This window comes from Halichoerus grypus, chromosome 9 (assembly GCF_964656455.1).
Source record: "Halichoerus grypus chromosome 9, mHalGry1.hap1.1, whole genome shotgun sequence".
Classification (NCBI taxonomy): domain Eukaryota; kingdom Metazoa; phylum Chordata; class Mammalia; order Carnivora; family Phocidae; genus Halichoerus; species Halichoerus grypus.
In genome coordinates, this window is record NC_135720.1 from 22,622,030 (window position 1) to 22,648,835 (window position 26,806).

At 40.2% G+C, this 26,806-nt stretch overlaps 1 protein-coding gene across 7 annotated transcripts in view; it reads left to right on the forward strand.

The window, feature by feature from the left end:
* HIVEP2 (HIVEP zinc finger 2) overlaps window positions 1-25,878 on the forward strand; it is a 196,998-nt gene extending 171,120 nt beyond the window's left edge. For all 7 annotated transcript variants that reach the window (XM_078054646.1, XM_078054649.1, XM_036106673.2 and 4 more), the window contains 7 exons: window positions 1,024-1,068; window positions 1,972-7,523; window positions 8,503-8,657; window positions 12,283-12,458; window positions 15,835-15,936; window positions 16,716-17,611; window positions 23,384-25,878. In XM_078054646.1, the coding sequence (XP_077910772.1) occupies window positions 2,355-7,523; window positions 8,503-8,657; window positions 12,283-12,458; window positions 15,835-15,936; window positions 16,716-17,611; window positions 23,384-24,208 (7,323 nt within the window). In that variant the 5' untranslated portion in view covers window positions 1,024-1,068; window positions 1,972-2,354 and the 3' untranslated portion in view covers window positions 24,209-25,878. The remainder of the gene's footprint in view (window positions 1-1,023; window positions 1,069-1,971; window positions 7,524-8,502; window positions 8,658-12,282; window positions 12,459-15,834; window positions 15,937-16,715; window positions 17,612-23,383) is intronic.
* Window positions 25,879-26,806: the final 928 nt, after the last annotated feature.

The window sequence follows — 26,806 nt, forward strand, 5'->3', positions numbered from 1 at the left end:
AAGGAGTTGTTTTTTTTTTTTTTTTAACATTCAATGTTACTATCTTCTGGATGAGTTCCTATATGGGTACTTATTGCTGTACTTTATTTTTTTAAATGGCTGAGTTTATGACGGAGCCATATTTTATTTAAGCTGTCCTTGTATGCATATCTTTGTGCACTTGTGCAGGTACATTTGTAAGAATAAATTTCCAGAAATGGAATTTCTGGGTCAAAGGATATGTGCTTTCTTACTTTGATAAGCACTGCCACATTGCCTATCAGGGAAACATCTCAATTTTCATCATAATTGATAGAGTTGAGCACTGAAGTTCTTAGAATCCTCTGGCCATTCACTTATGGAAGATGAGTATACACTTAAAATCTAACTGTTTCTAAGTTGTCAATTTTCCCCGAGCCATTCACAGCCATTTGCAGAACTCCTTGATTTGTTGTGATGTAAATTTAAATGTGCAAGCCTATAGGTTCAATAAAAAAACCGCACTATTCTCCACTTTTTAATATTTAAGGAATTAGGGGCGCCTCGGTGGCTCAGTCAGTTAAGTGTCTGACTTCGGCTCAGGTCATGATCTCAAAATCCTGGGATCGAGCCCCTTATGGGGCTCCCTGCTCAGTGGGGAGTCTGCTTGTCCCTCTCCCTCTGCCTCTCCCCCCACCCTTGCTCTCTGTCTCTCAAATAAATAAATAAATAAATAAAACATTTAAAAAAATATTTAAGGAATTGGAACCAGGCTAATTGTGTCAAAAAACTAAGATGTTTTGATATAATAATCTTATATATTAGAAAATACTACTTTAAATTTTTAATAATTTTTTCTCTCTCAGTTATTTTTGGACACAGTGTCAATATAAAGCTTACTGCTTTAGTGTAGTGTATTCAGAACAGTCCTGGTTAATCTTTTTTTCTTTAGGGCACATTACATTGTTAACCCTATTATGTACATGAACGTTAAACTGACCTTTATATACAGCAGTGTTGGTTTCATGGAACAATTTTTCCTAACTGTGTTTATTTTCTACCCAGGAAGCGTCAAGACAATCATGTCCATGAGAATGCTAAACCATTCAGGTAATCATTACATTTTTAAACTGTCCCCAAAATATGTTTTGTTGTTCATATTATGAAGGTTTTATAATCGTTTATTTGGATGTACTTTCCTGCCTTTTCCAAAGTTCTGGGACAATCTTAATTCTTACAGCCTTAGTCTAGCTCTTCTAATCACCGGTTTTAATCTATAAAATATATCTGTATTGTGTGTTAATATAAATATAGGTATATGTAAAATATATTTTAAGTAATATATTTTACATATATTTATTTTATTTTACATATAAAATATATTTGTACATATATTAATCTATAAAACATGTCCATATAGAGAAATATGTAGTACACTTAAGCATGCAAGTCATACAACTTGGTTAGAAATAGCTCCATGTTTATTTAGTGAAGGCTTTTAAAAATCTTATGATTTTATAAATAATATCTATCAAAAGCTTTCTTTTAAATACTTTTCTAACCAAAATTAAGGAGTATTTAAAAGGATGACCAAAATTAAAGCACTGAAGAAATGTACGCTTATGACTTAATGCCATGTTTGAAATTAATATCCTTTAATTGTGGAACTAATGTAACAGCTATAAAAAGTATTCCTTGGAAGGGCGCCTGGGTGGCAAAGTCAGCTGAGCCTCCGACTCATGGTTTTCTCTCAGGTTGCAATCTCAGGGTCATTAGATCAAGTCCCACGTCAGGCTCTGCGCTCAACATGGAGTCTGCTTGAGATTCTCTCTCCCTTTCCATCTGCCCCCCCCATACTCTCTCTAAAGTAAATAAATAAATCTTTTTTAAAAAAATATTCTTAGAGTAAAAATCATTTTCAATTTATCCAATGTCAGGCTGGCTATTTAGGATTGGTTTTGGTTTTTAACTCGATAACTATTATGACGATCTCTTTGTTTCTTTTTCTTTCAGATCATTTTATCTTAGTGAAACTGGCAACTGAACTTTACTCTAGTTGATGGGCAAAATTTCTCCCAGACTATTCATCACAATTTCATGCTAGTTGAAAATATTCAAATGCCATAAGAAATCTTTATAGATTTGCACTTAGCTTTTGGATGGACATTTCTACAATGGAGAGAACTGTGTTATAACCCTGGTCCAAGGACATTACCATCGAATGCCCGTAAGACTACGGGGTGGGTGTGGAAGGTTCCAAAGAGAAGGAGCAATCAGCAAGTTTGCAGACACCCTGGAACATGGAAGTAAACAAGCTCTGAAAAGCACAGCTTTGAAGACACTCCATGAGTCTGCACGGCTTTCAAGTGAACTAGCACTTAAGACCTTGTAACAAAATGGACACCGGGGACACAGCTCTTGGACAAAAAGCTACCTCAAGGTCTGGAGAAACTGATAAGGCATCAGGTAGATGGAGACAGGAACAATCAGCTGTTATTAAGATGAGCACTTTTGGCAGCCAAGAAGGACAGCGGCAACCACAAATAGATCCTGAGCAAATTGGAGACACAGCATCAGCACGACTTTTTGGTTCTGGGAAACTGGCCTCACCTAGCGACGTGGCACAGCAAGTCACAGAGAAGCAATACCCACCGCACCATCCCAGTCCTTACTCATGCCAACATTCACTCTCTTTCCCTCAGCACTCATTGCCACAGGGGGTCATGCACAGCAACAAGCCACATCAGAGCCTCGAAGGCCCTCCGTGGCTTTTCCCTGGCCCTTTGCCATCTGTTGCCTCCGAGGACTTATTTTCTTTTCCTATACATGGCCACAGTGGTGGTTACCCTAGAAAAAAGATTTCAAGTCTGAACCCTGCTTATAGCCAATACTCTCAGAAAAGTATCGAACAGTCGGAGGATGCTCACAAGAAAGAGCACAAACCCAAAAAGCCCGGCAAATACATTTGCCCCTACTGCAGCAGGGCATGTGCCAAACCAAGCGTACTGAAAAAACACATCAGGTCCCATACTGGTGAGCGGCCATATCCATGTATACCTTGTGGTTTCTCGTTCAAGACAAAGAGCAATTTGTACAAGCACAGGAAGTCACATGCCCATGCAATTAAGGCAGGATTAGTCCCTTTCACAGAGTCAGCTGTATCTAAATTGGACCTAGAGGCTGGTTTTATTGATGTAGAAGCAGAAATACATTCAGACGGTGAGCAGAGTACAGACACGGATGAGGAGAGCTCTTTGTTTGTTGAGGCTTCTGAGAAAATGAGTCCTGGCCCACCAATCCCGTTGGATCTTGCCAGCAGAGGTGGCTATCATGGGTCACTGGAAGAATCACTGGGAGGTCCAATGAAAGTGCCGATTTTGATTATCCCCAAAAGTGGGATTCCTTTACCTAATGAAAGCTCTCAGTATATAGGCTCTGATATGCTACCAAATCTTTCTCTAAATACTAAGCCTGATGATTCTCACACAGTGAAACAGAAACTTGCACTAAGACTGTCAGAGAAAAAAGGACAAGATTCTGAGCCATCTCTAAACCTTCTGAGCCCACACAGTAAAGGAAGCACTGACTCCGGTTACTTTTCTCGCTCAGAAAGTGCAGAGCAGCAGATAAGCCCTCCAAACACAAATGCAAAGTCTTATGAAGAAATCATCTTTGGAAAATACTGCCGGCTTAGTCCTAGAAATACACTCAGTGTTACAACGGCAAGCCAGGAGCGTGCCACAATGGGGAGGAAGGGCATGATGGAATCATTACCTCACGTAAACACCAGGTTAGATGTCAAGATGTTTGAAGATCCTGTTTCACAGCTGATCCCAAGCAAGGGAGAAATCGACCCCAGTCAAACAAGCATGCCGAAATCCACGAAATTCAACAGTGAATCTAGACAGTCCCAGACTATCCCATCATCTATCAGGAATGAAGGAAAGCTGTTCCCTGTGAATTTCCAAGGCAGCAACCCAATTCTCTTAGAAGCTCCTGTGGACTCTTCACCCCTCATTAGAAGCAACTCGATGCCAACTTCTTCGGCAACTAATCTAAGTATTCCTCCCTCTTTGAGAGGAAGTCACTCATTTGATGAAAGGATGACTGGTTCCGATGATGTGTTCTATCCAGGGACTGTAGGAATACCCCCTCAGCGCATGTTAAGAAGACAGGCTGCATTTGAGCTGCCTTCGGTACAAGAGGGGCACATGGAGGCAGAACACCATGGCAGAACGTCAAAGAGTATCACAGGCTTATCCTTGAAGGAAAAGAAATTGATTTCTGGGGACCGGATGGGGTATGACTATGATGTCTGCCGGAAACCCTACAAGAAGTGGGAAGACTCTGAGACATCAAAGCAAGGCTACAGGGACATTTCCTGCTTAAGCTCTTTAAAACATGGAGGTGAATATTTTATGGATCCCTCGGTGCCATTGCAGGGAGTGCCAACCATGTTTGGAACTACATGTGAAAATAGAAAACGCCGGAAAGAGAAGAGTGTAGGAGATGAGGAAGACACCCCCATGATTTGTAGCAGCATTGTGAGCACTCCCATGGGCATAATGACCTCAGATTATGACCCCAAGTTGCAGATGCAGGAAGGAGTAAGAGGTGGATTTGCCATGTCTGGACACGAGAACCCTTCTCATGGTCACTCTGAGCGCTTTGACCCCTGTCGACCCCAACTCCAATCTGGAAGCCCATCTCTTGGGTCCGAGGAATCACCCTTGGCCACTGATTCAGACAAGATGTCAGATCTAGGGGGCAGGAAGCCTCCTGGAAATGTGATTTCTGTTATTCAGCACACAAACTCGCTGAGCCGACCCAATTCATTCGAAAGGTCTGAGTCCGCTGAACTGGTGGCTAGCGCACAGGATAAAGCCTCTTCGCCTTCCGAGACCTGTGACAGTGAGATTTCTGAAGCCCCGGTGAGTCCAGAGTGGGCTCCACCGGCAGACAGTGCCGAAAATGGGGGGAAGCCCTCCCCTTCCCAGCAGGCTCAGCAGCAGTCCTACCACGCACAGCCCAGGCTGGTCCGCCAGCACAACATTCAGGTTCCTGAGATTCGAGTGACCGAGGAGCCTGATAAACCAGAGAAGGAGAAAGACACCCAGAGTAAAGAGCTGGAAAAGCCTGTGGAGGAATTTCAGTGGCCCCAGAGAAGCGAGACCCTTTCCCAGCTCCCAGCTGAGAAGTTGCCACCCAAAAAGAAGCGTTTGCGCCTTGCAGATATGGAGCACTCTTCAGGGGAATCCAGCTTCGAATCCACAGGAACTGGCCTCTCCCGCAGCCCCAGTCAGGAAAGCAACTTGTCCCATAGCTCCAGTTTTTCAATGTCTTTCGAAAGAGAAGAAACCATTAAGCTTGCCGCACCTCCTAAGCAAGATGAGTTTGGGAAGCATTCAGAGTTTTTGACTGTCCCTGCCGGTTCCTACTCATTGTCTGTCCCGGGTCACCACCACCAAAAGGAGATGCGGCGCTGCTCGTCCGAGCAGATGCCTTGTCCTCACCCAACTGAGGTTCCAGAAATCCGGAGCAAATCCTTTGATTACGGGAATCTGTCCCATGCTCCGATGGCAGGGGCATCGGCCGCCACATTATCTCCCTCGCGGGAGAGGAAGAAATGCTTTCTGGTGCGGCAGGCGTCCTTCAGCGGTTCTCCGGAGATTGCCCAGGGTGAGGCTGGGGCAGATCTGAGTGTGAAGCAGGAGCAGATGGAGCACCTGCACGCTGGCCTCAGGGCCGCGTGGCACCACGTCCCCACCTCTGTGCTGCCTCCTCTCCAGGCGGAGGACCCCGGGAAGCAGGTTGTGGGGCCTTGTGGCCAGCTGAGCTCCGGGCCACTCCACTTGGCCCAACAACAGATGATGCACATGGACAGTCAGGAATCTCTGAGAAATCCCTTGATACAACCAACATCCTACATTGCAAGCAAGCACTTGTCTGAGCAGCCGCACTTATTTCCACATCAAGAGACTATTCCATTTTCTCCAATCCAGAATGCCTTGTTTCAGTTTCAATATCCTACCGTCTGTATGGTTCATTTACCAGCTCAGCAGCCTCCCTGGTGGCAGGCCCATTTCCCACATCCCCTTGTGCAGCACCCTCAAAAGAGCTATGGCAAGCCTTCTTTCCAGGCAGAAATCCATCCTAGCTATCCCTTAGAGCATGTTGCAGAGCACACTGGAAAGAAATCTGCTGATTATGTGCACACAAAAGAGCAGACTTACCCATGTTATTCAGGAACATCAGGGCTACACTCAAAGAACATTCTTCCAAAGTTTCCATCAGACCAGAGCACCAAGTCACCTGATACTCCCTCCGAGCAGGTTCTGCAAGAAGATTTTGCATCAGCAAATGCTGGGCCTTTACAGTCCTTACCAGGAACAGTGGTTCCTGTTAGGATCCAGACCCACGTCCCATCCTACGGGAGTGTCATGTACACAAGCATTTCTCAGATACTTGGGCAGAACAGTCCTGCAATTGTCATATGCAAAGTCGACGAGAATACTACCCAAAGAACACTGGTGACCAATGCGGCCATGCAAGGGATAGGATTCAACATTGCCCAGGTGTTGGGGCAGCATGCAGGCTTAGAAAAATACCCCATCTGGAAAGTACCTCAGACCTTGCCCCTCGGCTTGGAATCCTCAATCCCCTTATGTTTACCTTCCACCTCTGACAGCGTGGCCACCCTGGGAGGTAGCAAGCGTATGCTTTCTCCAGCCAGCAGCTTAGAACTCTTCATGGAAACAAAGCAGCAGAAAAGGGTCAAAGAAGAAAAGATGTATGGACAGATCGTCGAGGAACTCAGTGCTGTGGAGCTAACCAGCTCAGACATCAAGAAGGATATGACACGCCCACAGAAACCCCAACTGGTTCGACAAGGTTGTGCTTCTGAGCCAAAGGATGGCTTGCAGTCGGGGTCATCTTCCTTCTCCTCGCTGTCCCCTTCCTCATCTCAAGACCATCCATCTGCCAGCATGCCCTTGAGGGAGCCATTCCTGCCCAACTCCAGGGCACCCTCTCTAGGCCAGAAGTCCAGTGGGCCTTCTGAAAGCAGAGAGTCTTCAGATGAACTTGATATTGATGAGACAGCATCTGATATGAGCATGAGCCCACAGAGCTCCTCGTTGCCTCCAGGAGACAGTCAGCTTGAAGAGCAAGGAAGGGGCCAGAAGCTGCCTGTTGGCATGCTGGTGCACATGGCCTCTGGCCCAAGCAGGAAAATGGCAAACTCAACTCTTCTTTTCACGGATGTGGCCGATTTCCAGCAGATTCTTCAGTTCCCTAGTCTGCGGACGACAACTACTGTGAGTTGGTGCTTCTTGAATTATACAAAACCCAATTACGTGCAACAGGCCACCTTCAAATCCTCGGTTTATGCTTCATGGTGCATTAGTTCCTGTAACCCAAACCCATCAGGATTGAACACCAAGACCACTCTGGCTCTTTTGAGGTCCAAGCAAAAAATCACTGCAGAGATTTATACTCTGGCTGCTATGCACAGACCTGGAACTGGCAAGCTTACATCATCAAGTGCTTGGAAGCAGTTTGCTCAGGTAATGGATACCATTTCTAAAAGCACTGTAGTGTGGATTTGCTTGCTGAGCAGAATACATAGGGAAGGACATAAGGTCTGAAACGTACAAGTGAAATGAAGGTCAGAGTTGGGGGGAACCCTCCGTGACACTGATTTCCCTTCCCTAGTAAGAGAAGAAGCTGCTGACCATGCACTGGGTCCTGGGGAAGTCTCTCCTTCATCCAGGTGCCATGGAATTCTGCCACTGAGACCAATTCCTTTGGGTTCTTCTTTCTGGCCTGTGTTAATGCCTAGCAGATCCAGTTTTCTCTTGACATGAGGAATTCAGGGGATTGTGAAATTTGGATACAGGATGTAGAACATTGTCAATATGGGAATGTTCCGGAACGGAAAGATCCGGAAGGAGGTGTGCAGGTGTCAGAACTGAACTTCGCAAACTCCAGAGGGCGTGTTCCCATTGACAATACTTTATACCAAAATCTATTTTCTCTATTTCTCTCCCAAAACTCATTTTTCCGGGTGGTTATCTGATTTGTTCCTACATGAACAATATTTCGCACGTAAAATTACAAAAATACTAATGGGGCACTTTGGAATTTTTGCTAAATTATTAATGAAACAAATAGAGGGTTTAAAAATCTATTTTACTTAATCCAGTTACCATTTCCCTTCAACAATTTTTGAAAATGTGTCCTTAATTGATAATTGTTTTCATTGCTACTTCAGAATATAGAACATGTTTTCTGTTTTTATTAGTGTTGCACAGAGTAAGTGACAACAGGGCAGGATTATTTTTTAACAAAATGTTGGATAATTCCATAAAAGCTGTCATTCTTCTCTGATTTTATCCTTAGCATCCCTTATTTTATGTGAACGGGCTATGACCTTTTAGAATGGAATTTAGACTAATTTTCAGAGATCAGAGAAGAGTGGAGTGTGTGGGTTTCTCCTATGCCTTAGAGAAACCATATGAAATGATTCTCTCTTTTGTCCTACAGATGAAACCTGATGCATCCTTTTTATTTGGCAGCAAACTAGAAAGAAAACTAGTTGGAAATATCTTAAAGGAAAGGGGGAAAGGAGATATTCATGGAGATAAAGATATTGGATCCAAACAAACGGAGCCAATCCGAATTAAAATCTTTGAAGGAGGGTAAGGAAACATACGTGCATGTGTGAAACATTCGGTTCTAAGTCAGAGCAAATGGTCACAATGTACACATGGAAAAAATAGTATCTACTCTGGTTGGAAGTATAAGGTGAATTCCTTCTCTATTCACATTTCTGAAGTCTGGCTGGTAATAGAAAATGAGTTCATGTCCTTGCTTTTAATGGCTTACTTTCAATGAAAATGTCCCTGTTACATAAGGTTTGAGCTTCTGCTTTAAATTTTCACACCTCTCATGCACTATGAAATCAACTAAATTGATAGACTCTTGATGTCATTTAAGCTTGTTCATTCTTTAATATTATTTTTATGGGCATTTTTTTTTGGTATGTAATATTAATGGACATATTTTATTCTGTGTTTACAAAAATACAATCATGTACACTCATGTATAATCCTAGGAACTAGTTAATTTGATGGTTCATTTTATTGCTTTTATTATTACCTAAACTCCAGACTTTGTCGGGAATTCATGAGTTCCATCAGTGTCCTGTTTCTGTCCCAGGATCCAAGCCAGGGTACCACACTGCATTTAGTTGTCATGTTTTCTTTGTCTCTTCCAGTTTGTGGCAGTCTCTCTGTCTTTGGAAATTTCTTTTTAAATGTTGAATCCTGAGTTGTAGAAACACAAGTGGTAAAGTCCAATGACTTTGATATCTGTAGAGTAAAGAAAAATTATACATATGTGTAACATCCAGTTTTAGATTTCAATAGAAATATATTTTCAATCCAGTCAGTCACATGAGAGAAAAAGCTCCAACTTATGCTATTAAAATTTAAAAATATTAAAGCATATTAACCACATTTGGGGGATTATGTTGTGACTAGCCTTATTTCTACAATAGATCTATAATTTACATGTTTCCATGAACATGAATTTATTCCAGTTACATTTGGAAGACAGAATAATGTTATCTATTTGATTATAAAATGTTGAATGTTTACTGATATGAAATATCTATTTCTAATGTAGATTCACGAGTTTGGCGATGAATTATTAAAGTTGTTTTCCTCTTAGTGTTGGCCCCTCTGGATGTCTAGTATTTTCACCACTGAAACCACAGTTGCATGGAGTCTTAAAGCATGTCTTGATATTTTTTTGACATCCTTCATCTTTTAACACAAACGAGAGAAATACAGATTTTATCTTTCCTCAGAGACTGAGAGGTCCCTGTGACTGAATCAACACTCTTATATTCAGCAGTCTTCATAGCAGTGCACTTGTACTAGATTAGCAGAGACCTTCCCATTACATGTGCTTTGGGGAGCCCATCTCCACTAACGAAGGACACGAGTGAAAAAGCGTATGTGAATATTTTATTGCTGTGTTTTGATGATCCACAAGGACTGTGCCCATATATCATATCTCCCTCCTTTCATTGCCCTGTGGTATGGGCTACATCCCAATCATTTCTTAATCTGTGACCCGACTTTTGCCTGGGGGTGACCAGGTGTTCATTCCAAGCAGTGTGCTACCACCTCTTATTTTGGAGATTGCAAAGGGATAACTTTAAAAAAGAAGTATTACTGACCAAATTTTTAAGTGGATGTGTTCTTTATATTATGCAATTCCTAGGTTTAGTAATTTTTTTAAATTAATTTTATTTTATTATGTTAGTCACCATACATTACATCATTAGTTTTTAATGTAGTGTTCCATGATTCATTGTTTGCGTGTAATACCCAGTGCTCCATGCAATACGTGTAGGTTTAGTAATTTAATTAAACTTACCTTTTATTTTTTTTCAAAATCCATTAATCCTTGTATTAAGTAGATTCATGGGTCTGCAGACCTGTTGAAGGGTAAATATTTTATTTGCACAGATTTTTCTAATATGCAGCTTTATTTTAACTGAATTTTACTATTTGCAAGTTAATCAGGTAAGACATTAAAAATAAAATTATGTTACTTGAAGATAAAATGCATTTCCCATCAACTGTGATGATGGGCTACACTAAGCTTAAGGTGTTCTTTTGTGATGAAAACTAGCTTTCTAGAAAATTATTTGTTTTATTCTATATTTCTTAGGTAATTTTATCTATTTAGAGGCAGGGAAGAGTGAAATTAAAAGGTGAAAGATATTTTGCAACTTGAAGTTCTTTTGTTACAAAAGACAATGTGAAATAAAACATGAAGTTTAAGAAAGTTTTAAAGAACAAGTTGAAGTTGGAAATTCCTAGTGAAAGGGGAAAGATTTAAAGGATGAAAAAACACACAAAATTGACTATTCAGTATTTTTGATACTACTTAATTCCCACCTGGAATTTTTGGTACTGACCAAAACGTAAATAATGTTAAGATTGAATAGCAAACATAACAGAGTTAGTATTTAAATATGTGAATGGATTTTCTCTCTTAAAAAAATCCTTCAGTGGTTTGGACGAATGAAGTTGAACTTTTATTCCTGATGACAGATTAGCTAGGACAAAATAGAGAAGTGTGCAATGCTCTTAGAATGTAAAAAACCAAAAACCAAAACAAACAAAAAAACCTGTGAATCTAGTGCCTTTAATGTAAATCCACAGTGAATTAAGGCATTTTATATGTCAGCTTACATTTTGAAGTTATAAAAAGAGCCCCTCAAAAGGAGTATTTTTCCAAGAATGACATTAGACCCATAATTCTAGACCAGCTTTGATTTAAAAGTTAATGATATTCATTGAATTATTCAATAAAATGCTACTGTACTCTATGATTGATCTTGTTTCATTGTAGTCTAAACAAAATGTGATGGTTGAGCACTGGATAGGTTTCTTTCATGAATCATCACAGTGAATACCTAAGACTTGGTTAGCTGATTTGATTAAACTAGATGACCTCAGACATCCTTTCAAGCCTCTTTATTAAATTCTCCTGGAAACAAATGCAAATATGATTGAAAAATAGAATCTCTAGTTTTTATTATGTAACAGTACTTACCAGAAGCTACTTGAAATTTGGACTCCACTTTAGTGCAAATTCATGGTCCTTGGGAAGAGCGGATCAAATCTGTAGACAACAGTTGGTGAGCTCAGCTCAGCCTGTGTAAGCTAGAAATTTCGGAGACACTCTCATGCCAGGATTATAAAAATAGAGTAAAAACTTGCAATGAAGAATTCTATTATCAGTTATACTTATTTTAGCAAATTTAGAGAGATGTGTGTGTGTTCTGCATGCACATCTTAGACGATGTAATGTTAACGAATGATATATGTTGATTTGAATATGTTGGTATAACTTTTTGGATATTTCTTGTGTGGAGACTGTACTAGAATCCAAAAATAGTAAAGCACAACTCTGTAACTCTCTGAGCCTACTTGGAAGCCCATTTGAACATCTATAGCCCAAGTCCCTATATCTACACTTAATAGAGGGACCCAATTCCATTTTGAAGACCATATAGAAAAATTACATTTTGCTTTCAATGCCAAATCTATTCTGTAGTTCGTTCAGGCATTTATTGCATTAATTTCATAGGCTTCATAGAAGTAAAGTTGAATAATTGTTTGTAAAAGACCCTCATAAAAATTTTGCCACTCAAAAATTTACCCCTCAAAAGATCAGCTTCTGGTTTGATAGATAAAACACTAAAGTATTTGAAAACACACTGCATTCCCTTTTTCTAAACAGGTATAAGTCAAATGAAGATTATGTATATGTCAGAGGACGTGGACGCGGAAAGTACATTTGTGAAGAATGTGGGATTCGCTGTAAGAAGCCAAGCATGCTCAAAAAGCATATCCGCACTCACACTGATGTCCGGCCTTACGTGTGCAAGTTGTGTAACTTTGCCTTCAAAACGAAAGGTACAATTCTCATCTTTTTAGAGGAAAAATACCTTTTTTTATGGCGACCCTGGATTCTGAATACCATTTTATAACTAACTTGCATTGACAATAAGATGGTTTTGTTTTTGAAATGTATTTTCTCCCTTATGTAAGTAATCAAAGGATGTACATGAGACAGCAAGGCTCCTTTTATGACTTAAGTAAGAGCTGTAAACTTGGGGCCAGGCTAGTTGTTTCCGAAGGAAGTGGCTAAGAATTGCCTGGATTGCTATTGCTATTACTGCACGTTGGAAATGTTGTGTGGTCTAGATAATCTTTGCACCAGTATTGAAATACCACCGGGAGACAATCCATGCAGTGGCATTAGAAAAGCAAGGCAGCAGCTGAGAAGAAAACATGTGCCCATGGTCAGTTTCAAGATTATAAATAATGTAGAGACCCACAGACTCCCAGGTGGGCCCCTCCATCCACAGTTGCATTAATTATGCATAGAAATTTGATAGCTTGTGTTCCGTGTATTTATCAGCACAGAGACAATTTCTTACTCTCAGGCCACAACTGTGAATCTCATAAAACTAGGACCTGCCTTAGAATGATATTCTACCTCTAAAAAAATATCTGTTTCTTACGGGTAGATTTCTATGAAAATATTTTATACAAGAAGGTTGCTTTGATTATATTACCATCATTTTATAAAATCATGGAAATGTGCATAAGCCCAGTGTTCTCAGATTACAGACAACAGTGACTTAGAGGTGGTTTGAGTTTTGTAGAAGTATGTTCACTGCTTGCTGTAGACGTACTTTAGATCTAATGGATTTTTGCCCCCTCACTAACCTCATATGATTTCCTATGTTTTAACTTTAAATTGGCAGGCCCATTATTCTGCGCCACTATCTGTCAAGAAAAATAAATATCAGATAAGATAATCTTCAGTAGAGAAATGTGTACCTATTTTCTTCCATAGCCAATATCCTAAATTGTCTTACTGTTTTGTCAGAAGTATAAATGTGTAGACTCTCAACATATCTGTTTCTTCTGTATTAAAAAGGTATCTCTATTACAGAGATGTCTCCTTTGAAGCCCACATAAAGGAGGGAGTATTCATTTGCATTTCAAAAGAGATAAACATAAGGTCCTTTAAATACCATCCACCTTTGCACAGTCAAGCCTTTTATTTAGAACCTCACCAAGAGACTCCCTAGGACATAAGAAAATATAAACTTTGGTTTTATAAACTGCAAATCTGCCAGTCATTACAACTGATAGATCTTCCCTGGGCATAGGGGTTTGCCTCGGGTATAGCTGTGTGAAACACTGGGTGAAGAAACGTCACATTTCTAGGCTTTTTAAAATCAAATAAAAAATAATAACAATAAAAACAATGACGACCTAGTTTCTATAACCTTAAAGAAATCAAATTAAATTTGGCTCCAAATCATTGTCATAGAATTTCATCAGGAAATAATTTATTCTTGGTCATTATTGGCATTTCCTTGTCACCCTTCAGGAATGTGCAAATGTCTCGGAATCTTAAAATGAGCACAATATCCTGGGAAACCCCTCCAGTTTTCGGTAGAAGTGACTGTTGTCCCAAACCATGTCATCTGAGTGCAGATGCCGAGCGCACTTGTGGGAGGAGCCCCTCCTGCATGCCCAGGTGCCTCTCCTTCAGGCACCCTCCCCCCTCCCTTACCTCCCCGCTCCCCTACCTGCCCCAGCAACCACTCCTCCCCCCCTCCCCCTTGCTGGAATCCCTTCAGAAGCTCAGGACTGCAGTCAACCAGAGCCAGGGTGGAGTTATTTCAGAGCCAGATTTCTAACTACAAACCTGCCCTGAAGATGAGAGCCCAAAGCCTGACTGCCTGTTGAAATGGAGAAAAAAGAGAAAGGACAATAAATAGAGGAGGAGAAACATATCAAGATCTAAATAATCTTGACACCTAAACACAAACCCATCCACATACACAGATTACTTGCACCCATGCAGAAGCTGGTGACTTCCATTAATATACAAATGTATTAATTAGTTTACAGATTTAGGAATTCTTGATGATCTGGCTTTAAAAATTTTTGAGATCTTTAAAACATTTTTTGATAAATAAGAGCAGTAGGGGCCTGGAAATATATTTATGCTTGGAGTTACCAAAATAGCACATAAAATTCATAGGTATAAGAGCAATAAGTAAAATGCTAAGTAAATAAAATAATATAAAATAATAAACAGCAGTGTGCTGGTTTAGAACTGTGGCTCATATATTACATTAATGGTAAGCTAAATACCCCTACAAAGGAACAAACTCTTTTCGCAGGCTAAGAGTGTCCATCTATGTTCAGTGAGCCTACTCTTAAAAATAAAGCATTTGCTGGTACATTGCTAAAGCATCGTTGAAGGGCACAGATAATAATATGGCCCTTACAACTGAGTTAGTTCCTGGATGTCTTTTGATAAGTTATGGATATGACATGGAATTTTATATACATATAGTTATGCAATATTCTATATTATATATATTTATGCATAAATATATATATAAAATTTCATAGATCCTAGGTCAAAGGTGATTAGATAAGTGTTTGCATAATTTTTCACATTCTATATAACAACTATATAATCTACATAAACACACACGTATGTATTTATACATATAATCTATATATATCATCATCATAATACATATTTGAGAGAAAACCTTTCTTTTTTCTTAGAATGATGGGATTTTCAAGATAAATAGATAGGGAATATTGCAGAACTTTAGAAACTGCTGTCATAAAGTTTGCTAACATATACCAGACAGAGAGATTGTAAACACTGAGAATAGTGCTCCTTTTAAGTAGTTAGCTAAGTATTTGTATGGATCTTTGAATTTATTTACAAGGTTGGCCTTCCCATAAGTTTGCATAATTTTTTTCTTCTGACCAGTGAGGAGCCTGGGAAGGCGATCTAAATCTGATCAGTGCCGGAAGGTCTGGGGTCTAGGGTGTGTTGATGAGAATGTTTGATCTGAACTTTCTCTAAGATGTATGTATGACCCAGCTTATGTCACCCTGTTTATATCAAGGCCTAGGAGGCTGGCCCATTTGGGCCAAAGATACTAGATCTCTTCTCAGCCAGGAAAGCCTGGGATTCTCAGTCTTGCTTGGAACCTACTCTTGAAAAGGTATGACCCGATTCTACAAAGTCTTTTAGAATGAAGGAAACTTGAGTTTGGGCCAAAGTTGTGAGCGGTTGATGTATTCAGGAACCAGATTGTTCCCATTAAGTTCAAGGCAAAGGGTAGGGGGTAGAAACAGATCTATGTTATCTCAAGTTAGTTCATTTCTAATTTTGGAGCAATCATCACATTTTTGTAATCAATTAATTTATCCATTTTTTTTTGCCTGTGTTTTCTAGGAAACCTAACAAAGCATATGAAATCTAAAGCACACATGAAGAAATGCTTGGAGTTGGGAGTTTCAATGACATCAGTGGATGATACGGAAACCGAAGAAGCAGGTATTACAAAATTTAGTTGACTGACCTCTTTATTCTTCACACTGGAGTTTTGTGGCCGGGGTGGCAAAACAAGTTTTGGTATTTTAAAAAACTGATCACATTTCATTTTACTAAATATGAAATATAGAAAAGAAATCTGACATGTTGAATTGCTTACAACCTACTGAGAAGAATAAATGCATTTCAGTTCTGACTGAAGGGGAAAAAAGGCCTCACTATGAAAATACTTCTATCTAGAACCGTAAAGGATCTAATTATACTTGTGTTGTGACAGGGATTTAGATTTTATGAAACTTCTGGGGAAATTTGAAAAACAATTTAATGTGTTATTATTCCTATTAAGAGAGAAAAAAATCCGTCATTAACCTGAATAGAAAACCTGAGGGCCAGTCAGACTTCCTGAGATATATCACTTATATGTAAGTTTATACCTATAAGGACAGATTGTTGCTTTCCTTTTCTTCTAGCCTCTTTATTAACAGCATTATCCATACCCATTTGTTGAGGGTTTTCTATGGGCCATGTGACATTTGAGATATAAAGTCCTACTCTAGAGTCCTTTTGTTGGGTCGGGATGAATCAGATTAGTCATAAAAGGTTAAGAACCAGCATAAGGTCTCCCAGGTAAGTGCCCAGTGAGTGTTATAGGGGTTCAGAAATGGAACTATCTCCAGGGTCTACAGGGTTAGAGGGAAGCTTTTGGAAAGAGATGGCATCCAAATTAGCTCCTAACCTTGAAGTTTAGACCTTGATCTTCACTATCTGTTCAATTGTTTCAGAAACGATGGAAGATTTGCACAAAGCAGCTGAGAAGCATAGCATGTCCAGCATTTCAACTGATCATCAGTTCTCAGATGCCGAAGAATCGGATGGTGAGGACGGAGATGATAATGATGACGATGATGAAGATGATGATGACTTTGATGATCAGGGAGATCTGACACCAAAAACAAGATCGAGAAGCACTAGTCCTCAGCCTCCTAGATTCTCATCCTTGCCTGTGAATGTTGGCGCCGTGACCCATGGGGTTCCTTCAGATAGTTCCCTGGGGCATTCTTCATTGATCAGCTATTTGGTTACTTTGCCAAGTATTCAGGTTACTCAGCTGATGACACCAAGTGACTCATGTGAAGATACTCAGATGACAGAATACCAGAGGTTATTCCAGAGCAAAAGTACAGACTCGGAACCGGACAAAGACAGGTTAGACATACCGAGTTGTGTGGATGAAGAGTACATGCTGTCTTCGGAGCCCAGCTCCTCTCCGAGGGACTTCTCACCCTCAAGCCACCATTCCTCACCAGGATATGACTCTTCACCCCGTCGAGATAATTCACCAAAGAGGTATCTGATACCCAAAGGAGATTTATCACCCAGAAGACATTTATCACCTAGGAGAGATCTGTCACCCATGAGACATCTTTCACCAAGAAAGGAAGCTGCATTGAGAAGAGAGATGTCACAAAGAGATGTTTCACCAAGAAGGCATCTGTCCCCAAGGAGGCCAGTGTCACCTGGGAAAGATATCACGGCAAGAAGAGACCTTTCTCCCAGAAGAGAGAGAAGATACATGACCACCATAAGAGCACCATCTCCTAGAAGGGCTTTATACCATAACCCACCATTGTCCATGGGGCAGTATTTGCAAGCAGAACCAATTGTACTGGGGCCTCCTGTAAGTATGATTAGCTTTCCCTTTCTAATGTATAAACCAAAGCATATCGGAGCCTCTTGATAACACTGGTGTGAAGTTTGTTCTAACATGGGTGTCTCTCATGGGGAGCAGTGAACTTGGTTACTGAAAATAGCAGCAAGATGCTTTCTCGCGTGCTGTTGTTAGTAACATGGCTGTGGCATTAGCCCAAGTGTAGTACTGCATCAGAGCAGTAGCACATTGCCAGCTGGGAACAGGTGAGGCTTTGCTGCTTGCTTTCTAAGCTTCACTGATTATGGACATGAGCTGAAACCTTCACATGAGCAGGAAAGGTGAGGTCTTTGGAATGACATGACTGCCTAGACAGACACCCTCAGGGCCATTGGGGTTCAGTTATAGAACTTTGCCAAGTCAGGATCAGGCATTAGCATTGACTCTCAATACATTTTTTTAAAAAATAAACTCATGATCTTGCCCACAGTGAGTGGACATGTGAAACCAGTGAGTCACGAGGAGAGAGTGACCCCCTTGGTATGTTGTGAGTCAAAGGCATGAACCTCTCTGCTTGTCTTGTCACTGCTCAGTGAGAGTGCACTCCAAGTGCACTGGCTCAGTGAGATGGTGGGCCCAAAGTTGGGAGAGCTCAGGGAGAAAGTGTCAGAGATTTCTATGGTGTGCCCTCATTATAAACTTAGATAACAACAGTAACAGTCGTGGATTAAATTTAGGCAGTAGGTTTAATGCCAATTCATAAAAAACATCTGCCATGCCTCATTCCATGGGATGGCAGACCTTGATGTTTCTTTCAGTGTGTGTAGGATTTTTAAAAATGAATGAAGCAGACACAGCATAGACAGATGAATGACACCTTTTGAGTTTCTTTGCTTTATATGTGTTTTTGTTTCCTGGTCTCTACTTTTTGGTGTTCTTTCTTTGTTCCGGGTTTCTGTTGTGTGGCTCAATACCGTCCTTCCAGCCAAAGGCACTACCCGCTTCCAGCTCTGTCTTATCACTGCCCTGGTGACCAGGCTCCTTCCTCTCATTGCCTTTTCACTACTTTGAGTCATGAGCTTAGGTTACCATTTTTAAACTTCAGGAAAGCTCCCTGCTGCAATTCACTCCCTGACCCCCCAGCATCGCCTTTTCACAAGTTGGTACCAATTTAGTCTTTCTGCTACAATTACTGCAGAAACATGCACACAATCAGGACATGATTTATTTGCAAGATAATGAATTAGCAAGCTAAGAAAAAGAGGTACATTCCCACAGGTTTTTGTGTCTTGGTGGTGTTAAGTAGAAAAGAGAGATCTTCTGAAGTTTATGCCACTACAGCCTAAGTAGAGAGTCGTAGGCCCGCAAATCCCTCTGATGCCAGGATACCACATCTGGGGTATCAGATGCTTTCTCTGGTATAAACCAGTGATGCTGGTGGAGCATGTGTGGTGAGACTGTCCTGTTCTGGCCTTGGCCAGGTGGACTGAGACTGGGGTATTTGTGAGATGTTGGGACATCTTCAGTCAACTGCAGTCACGAAAGTACAAGCTTTTAGTGCCAATATGCTATTGTTATTAAAAACTAATAGCAACTCACAGTCAACTCAGGCAAAAGAATTGAAGGAGTGGACTAAGGAAGTTCATCTAATTTTTGGATATGTGACCAGAAAATTGTTGGAAGGAAATTGGTTTTCTTAGCTGCTGAGTTTGCAACCAGTTGTTTTTTTTATACCAGTTCACCTGGATACTTAATAAAATGATTAAACTTTACCATTGATGAAGGCCAACCGTAGAGCCATTGGTCTATTACCCAGTTTAATTATCTTTCTAGAGAATTTATAGCCAGCTGCTTCGTTCATGTGATAAGAGGGAATAGATCTGGGAATGCTCCCTGAAGAAGGGGCAGTTGGTGCAAAGCACTTCCCATTTAATGTTTTATCACATCATTTTTGAGTGGCAGAGGAGGAGTTTATCTTTCTGTGATGTGTGAAGACGATTTTTATTGCCAGGGTAAAACAGAATTGATGATACTATGAGAAGTATTTCTCCTGATTGCTATATTGGATGTGTGCTGCACTCTCTCTGAATAATGTATGAAAGTATTAAATTAGAATAACCCTAAATATAAACCTTTTTGATGGAAATTCTTTAAGCAATACCTTGTCTTGTCGCTTAACATGGGTCAAGAGCTCACAGGTCAGTGACTGTGGCATGAAAGGATCTTCTAGGCTAGCATGACACACTCATCCTCTGGTTCAGTCTGGAGTGGTAGTATCCAGGGAGCAGGTTTGGAGGAGATGATAGTCAACCACTGGGATCCTACTACTCTGCTGTTTCTGCCCTAATGCCCTCTGGTTAATTTTAATATAGACAGATGATAGATAGATAGATGATAGATAGATGGAAGGAAGGAAAGAAGGAAAGAGGGAGAGGGGGAGAGGTCTTTCGCTCATCAGTATTTTTTGAGGGTCTAACGTGTGGCTCAAGGATGATGATGAAAAATGTTATGGTTTCTGGCCTCAACTTTTTTAAACAAAAAACTTCCCTATTCCATTTTTAAAGTTTTGGTAGATAAATTAGCAAAAGAGACAAAGAAAAATGTGTCTTGGTTTCCAGTATGTAGTGCAAAGAACATCGTGTCTAGTCAAAGAGTCAACATTCAGTTCTTTTTTTTTTTATGTTATGTTAATCACCATACATTACATCATTAGTTTTTTTATTGTTATGTTAATCCCCATACATTACATCATTAGTTTTAGATATAGTGTTCCATGATTCATTGTTTGTGCATAACACCCAGTGCTCCATGCAGAACGTGCCCTCCTCAATACCCATCACCAGGCTAACCCATCCTCCCACCCCCCTCCCCTCTAGAACCCTCAGTTTGTTTTTCAGAGTCCATAGTCTCTCATGGTTCGTCTCCCCCTCCGATTTCCCCCCCTTCATTCTTCCCCTCCTGTTATCTTCTTCTGCTTCTTTTTTTTTTTTTTTAACATATAATGTATTATTTGTTTCAGAGGTACAGGTCTGTGATACCCTCCCCAATGTCTATCACCCAGCCACCCCTCCAGCAACCCTCAGTTTGTTTCCTGAGATTAAGAATTCCTCATATCAGTGAGATCGTATGATACATGTCTTTCTCTGATTGACTTATTTCGCTCAGCATAATACCCTCCAGTTCCATCCACGTCCTATCGCTTGCTATCTGTGTGATCTTGAGCAAGTCACTTAACATCTTGGCCACAGTTTCTTAATCTGTTTATGGCAGCCAGGGAGGTGGGCCAAGCAGATTTCTGTCCTTGAAAGAATTAGCCATTCAGCTGTGAGGAATGCTGTTAACTGACAGCCTTGTGCTCTTAGTGCCATCAGGACAGACCTCAGTTTTCAAGCTAAAGCTAACTCTCCCTGCAGCCCCCAGCCAGTGACTGAGCCTGGATCCATCCCCACTGAACATATGCTTCCTCTCCTCTTTAACTTTACATGCATCAGATCCCCTGCTTCCTCTGCCCTGCAATGAACTCCTTGCAGTCCTACCTCCTTCTTTGCATTTGCTTCCAGAGCACCTACTGACAATGTTGAAAAGATGAGTGGGGTGATAAGACGTGGTACATGGGATATATATACACACACATGTATACATACACATAATACAACCCTCACGAGTTCATTATTCGCATTTCCATATCAAGGTGTTTCTTACCAAGATTTACAATGATAACACAATGATAAGGCTCAAATTACAAAACAAAATAGGGTTGCAAATGGGGTAAACACCAAGGTAGAAAAATCATATTGAGAGTGTCTCTGGAGGGTGAAGAAGGGGTGAACGCAGGGGAAGAGGATGTGCAGAAAGGCCTGGTAGTGTTTGGAGCAGTGGAAGTGCTTACATGGTAAAAATTGTACTGCACACTTACTTCTGGGGTTGTCATCATTTAATCGCTGATCAGTAAAGGTCTGAACATGACGCTTTCATTCTTAACACAAATAGAATTCTATTGTATTTAGAACATATTGAGTACATCCTAGTGTTAGAGGACACTTCCTTCATCACTCCCTTTGTTAGCCTTGAGTCAGAAACTCCATGAATGGGACAGCTCTCTTTGACCCCTCACAGACCCCCATTCTGATTAGGTGTCTGCATTGGATGTCACGGAATAGCAACCAAAAGCAAAATGGAAACAATGACCAAGCTACATCTTATCTGAAACTTTGAATCTTTGATAATTATAATTAAAAGAGGATTCATTTAATTATCTTCAAAGATTATTACTCTAGGCATCACAGTTCTTCCACCTTAACTGATGTTTGATGTAGGAAACATGCCTTTTTCTAGATCAGAGCAAAGACAAGAGGGATTTGTTGTTGTGTTGTTGTAGTATTTAAATGACTGTCATACTAGAAAATTCTCCCCTTCCCTAACTTATGAGGCCGTTGTGATTATAGGATTGATGATTTCATTACTTCGCCTACACTTCCAGGATAATAATTTGTTTCTAGCTTGAATAAGGTGTAGTCCAAACAGGGTAAGGGCTAAGCCTGACACAGAGTAATAGAGATAATGCATAATTTATCATTCCCAGGCTGTTCTCACAGTCTAAATAGAACTCGATGAATCATTAATGGTATAGAGCATACCTTGAGCTTTAGAACAGAAACATCCTTGAAATGAATGAGAACTTTTTTTTTTTTTTTTGGTCTCTCTCCTGGATTACTACCATACTTGACAAGTTTATATCTATCTGATTTTAAGTTCTCAAAAACTAAAACTAAAAATAAACTGAGTACCTTTTAGATGACAGTCCATTAAAAGAATAAATCTCAGGAATTGAAACCTGATAATCTCATTCAAGCCTGATAATCTCATAGTCTTAAATTGTGTTTTGCTACAGAAACAATTGCAGAAAATAAGTTCTCTTTCAGGACTGGGACCATGAAATCTGGAATTCTGGCCCCCAGTGTTAAGTGTCCTCATTCATTAATTACCAAGATGGAATTTAAATGAACATGATAATATAAACAGAAGATATTAAGACATAATAATCTTGAGTTCCCAGCTGTGTAGTTGAATATGAGTTGAAACTGTTTGACATATTTAATGTTAACTATTTTGGTGGATAGTTGCCTTACAAAAACTGGCCTTCATTTATCATTTGATAAAGAAGCTAGTCTTCCACCCAGAGTGCCTCTTGAGCGGGAATTTATTCCTTTAAATGAATGTCTTGCACATTGGACTAACCAGTTTGTCTGTCACCACCATTTTGTCATCTGTTCTGTGGAAAACTTAAAAAAAAAAAAAAAAGCCAATTTTCAGACTTGTCACTCCAATTATACTCATCAACACTTAAGAAAAATATTAAAAGTCTTCCCAGTATATAAACAGATGGCAATCGTTTTACTTTCTTTTGAATTTAAAAACCTACTATTAGTGTTTTTTGCTCAGTAAACTTTTTCTGGTAATTATCCATTAGTTTCTTTTCCTTCTCTTTTACGAAAAAAAAAAAAAAAACAGAACTGAAATGTGTCTCTGTACCTAGTGGAAAACACACTGCATGTTTTATCACATTGCTGTTTAAAAACAAAAGTCACTTTTCACAGACCAACAGCTTCATTCAAGGATTCTAAAAGACAACTGAGAAATCTCTTGTGTCTAAAAAGTGAAAAATCAATACAGGGATGAGGTAGTTTGAAAGTGTTTGGAATGAATGAGTGAATGAATGAGTGGCTGAAATAGCTTGATCTATTTGACCTCACATGAAGAGTCCTGGGTCCTAAATATTGTGCTCTCTGCTTCCCCGTGCAGAATTTAAGAAGAGGATTACCTCAGGTTCCTTACTTCAGTCTCTATGGAGACCAAGAAGGTGCTTATGAACATCCAGGCTCCAGCCTTTTCCCTGAGGGTCCTAATGACTATGTCTTCAGTCATCTTCCACTCCACTCTCAGCAGCAAGTGAGAGCTCCTATCCCCATGGTGCCAGTTGGTGGGATCCAAATGGTTCACTCCATGCCGCCGGCCCTTTCCGGTTTACATCCTCCACCCACATTGCCTCTGCCAATGGAGGGCTCTGAGGAGAAGAAGGGAGCCTCCAGGGAATCCTTCCCTAAGGATCCCTATGTCCTTTCGAAGCAGCATGAGAAGCAATCTCCTCACGTTTTGCAGTCATCTGGTCCACCTAGCACGCCCTCCTCTCCTCGGCTATTGATGAAACAGAGCACTTCAGAAGACAGCCTAAATTCAACAGAGAGGGAACAGGAGGAAAACATTCAGACTTGTACAAAAGCCATTGCCTGTCTCCGGATTGCCACAGAAGAGGCCGCTCTGCTTGGGGCGGATCAGCCAGTGCAGGTGCAGGAAGCCCACCAGAAACCTTTGGAAAGTGCACATGTTAGCATTAGACACTTTAGTGGACCTGAGCCAGGTCAGCCCTGCACCTCAGCCACCCACCCTGACTTGCATGATGGTGAAAAGGACAAGTTTGGTACATCACAGACTGCATTAGCTCCCTCCACGTTTTATGGCACGAGTCGTGTGGATGATAAACAGTCGGGCTTTCATAGCTGCAAAGAGTTACCTTCAAGCACAGAGGGAGGCAGTGAGCCTTCAGCAGAGAAGAGTCAACTACATTGATCTAAGATGCATGGAGACTTTCATTTCCACATTTTCCCATTTTGTTCTTTGTTTTTGTTTTTCTAGAAATAGAGGTAATCAAGTTTATAGCATGCCTGTCCTAAGTTACAGTAGTTTGCTATTATATATACTTTTGTTATATCAAAAGAATTAGGTAAATTAACAAGTCATCATGAGCCTGACCAAAACAAAATTTGAAATTAACCTATTGGGTCTGGTACTTTTAAAATTGTACAGATGTTTGTGCCTTTTCTTTACTTTGCTTATATTCTTATAAGCATTTTTTAGCAGTACTTTGTACATATTTTAGAATTTGTGTATCTGCTTTGTAATAAATGTAATTTCTTTCCTTTTTTGGACACTTGGATCTAAATGATGTAAAGCAAAACAGCATCAATATATATGTGAGGTTGCACTAAAACATATTTTTATATGATTAAAACTGAACAGCTTTTATGTACAGCTCTGATTCTGTAATACTAATATTTATTTACTTTGTTTCATAAATTGTACATTTTTTCTTAATGTTGTGGATTGCTTTTCTATGTGAAGCATGGGATTTACTGTTGCGTAACTAGAACAAAAATGTATATTGTAAACAAGATATTTAAACTAGAGTATCTTATTCTGCACTTATGCATTAGTTAAAAAAAAGATAAAGGATGTATCAGTCAGTTCTTAACTCTTGTAAATTTTTTTGTCTCTTGTTTGCTGGATTGACTATAACTTAAGTGCTGATTGTGATTTTAAACTTATAGTACCGTAAAGCATTAAAGTAAACAATGTGCTATTGTGAGTTTTTTCAAAGCTTTATAAATCAGTTATAAATAATATTAAAAGTATTTGGTCTTATGTGAACATGTTGATCTATATACTCATCTAAAAATATGGGAAAACATTCCGCCCCATGTAAATATGTACAAGTGCATCACTGGTACAATTTTATGTAACTCAGTTGGACACTAGGTTGACACAGACCTATGCTAGGGTGTCTTTAAAAATTAAAGTGACAAAGCACATGGGACTGTGTAGAGCTTGGTTATCGGCCGGCCCGGTGGCTTGGCAGGCAGTGCTGTGCGCTGCCCGTGGAGAAGACCTGGCCTTACAGATCTCCTTGGTTCTTGCTGCACAAGATGGTGACCGGAACTAAGGCTGCGACGGAGGGGACGTGCTTGGACTCTGAGGGTTAGGAGTGGACACAGGGAAGGGGCGTGGAGACCTCTCACCAGCCTTTCCTCTCAGCCAGTCCACATGGTAACAGGGTGGGCATCAGCTTTAGGGGAAGCCACTTCACCCTCTTCAAGAGGGGAAGAGTGTCAGGCTCCTGGCTATCTCAGGGGGAACGGGGAAAAGAAGCTTTCCAGGGAAAAGAATTTGTGGGAGGACGATGTCTTTTGTACACAACATGCAGAATGGGCTTTGGTTAGCATGGAAGGTGGGCAGAGCCTTTGTTTGTAGGTCCGGAAGAATGGAAGAAAGGGAGGGGGTACAACAACACGTGTGCACACATGCACATGTGTGTGCATGCACACACACACACACACACACACACAATCTGGGTTATCTTTGTGCTATATAGTGGATTATAATTCTGTGAAACCAAGTTTGTATATTGAATTACATTAAGGAGTGTTCTTTAAAAAGAGAAATAAATATACAATTACATGCTTGAGGTGTCTAGTTTTTAATGTGTTGTTTTACATTTTAATTTCTCGATTTTGTTTCTAAAGAAATTTTGATGCCACCGACATACCATCTGTGCTTTTAATTGCTAGGCTTTGCCCATTCCGAGGTATGCTGAGCATGAATGCTTTTAACAAGTGAGAAGACAGTCATTGGCTTCCATATGTCATTCAATTAGGACAGATAGATAGTGGTCACCACCGTGTGAGCTCTAGAAATGGAGTCACCAGATCCTAAGCATGGGCATGGGCAGAATACATTGCATCTGCAAAGAGTCATGAATAAATCAAATGACCATTTCCTCTTCTGCCTCCCTCTCAGTAGGCATACATATCTGAAATTCCACTGGGGAAATCTCTTTATTTTTGCTGAGGTGACTGAAGGCAAAAACCAACTGAAATAAATATACCATAAAATATCCACAAATCAGAGTTCTTTAGTACAAAAGAGTAGAACCTTTCTAATAATGAAAGTGGAGGCTCATTAAAGGTCAAAATCTATCAGTATTTCCATTATAAAACTCTCAAATTGGTGGATTTGCAACTTACCTGTGTGGTTTTATGAGCCAGACTGTCTTTTGAAATTATGGTTTACAAAAGGGAATTAAAGGTCAACACAAGCAGCCAGCCTAAAATCTGTCTCATTGAGAAGAAACCCTGAAACATTGAATTACATAAGGGTGATTTGTGTGTCTTATTCCTCATTTTGTGTGTGTGTGTGTGTGTGTATGTGTGTGTGTGTGTGTGTGTGAGAACCCTTCTAATTGCTTCCTCTTCTAATTCATCTCTTGTATTCACTCATTCATAAAACAGTTTTTGAATGCCTACTATGAACTGGCTACGATGATGGGCACTGGGGAGGATGAAAGTACTCCTGCCATCAAGGAGCTCAAGTAAAAGGAAAGACATGTATATG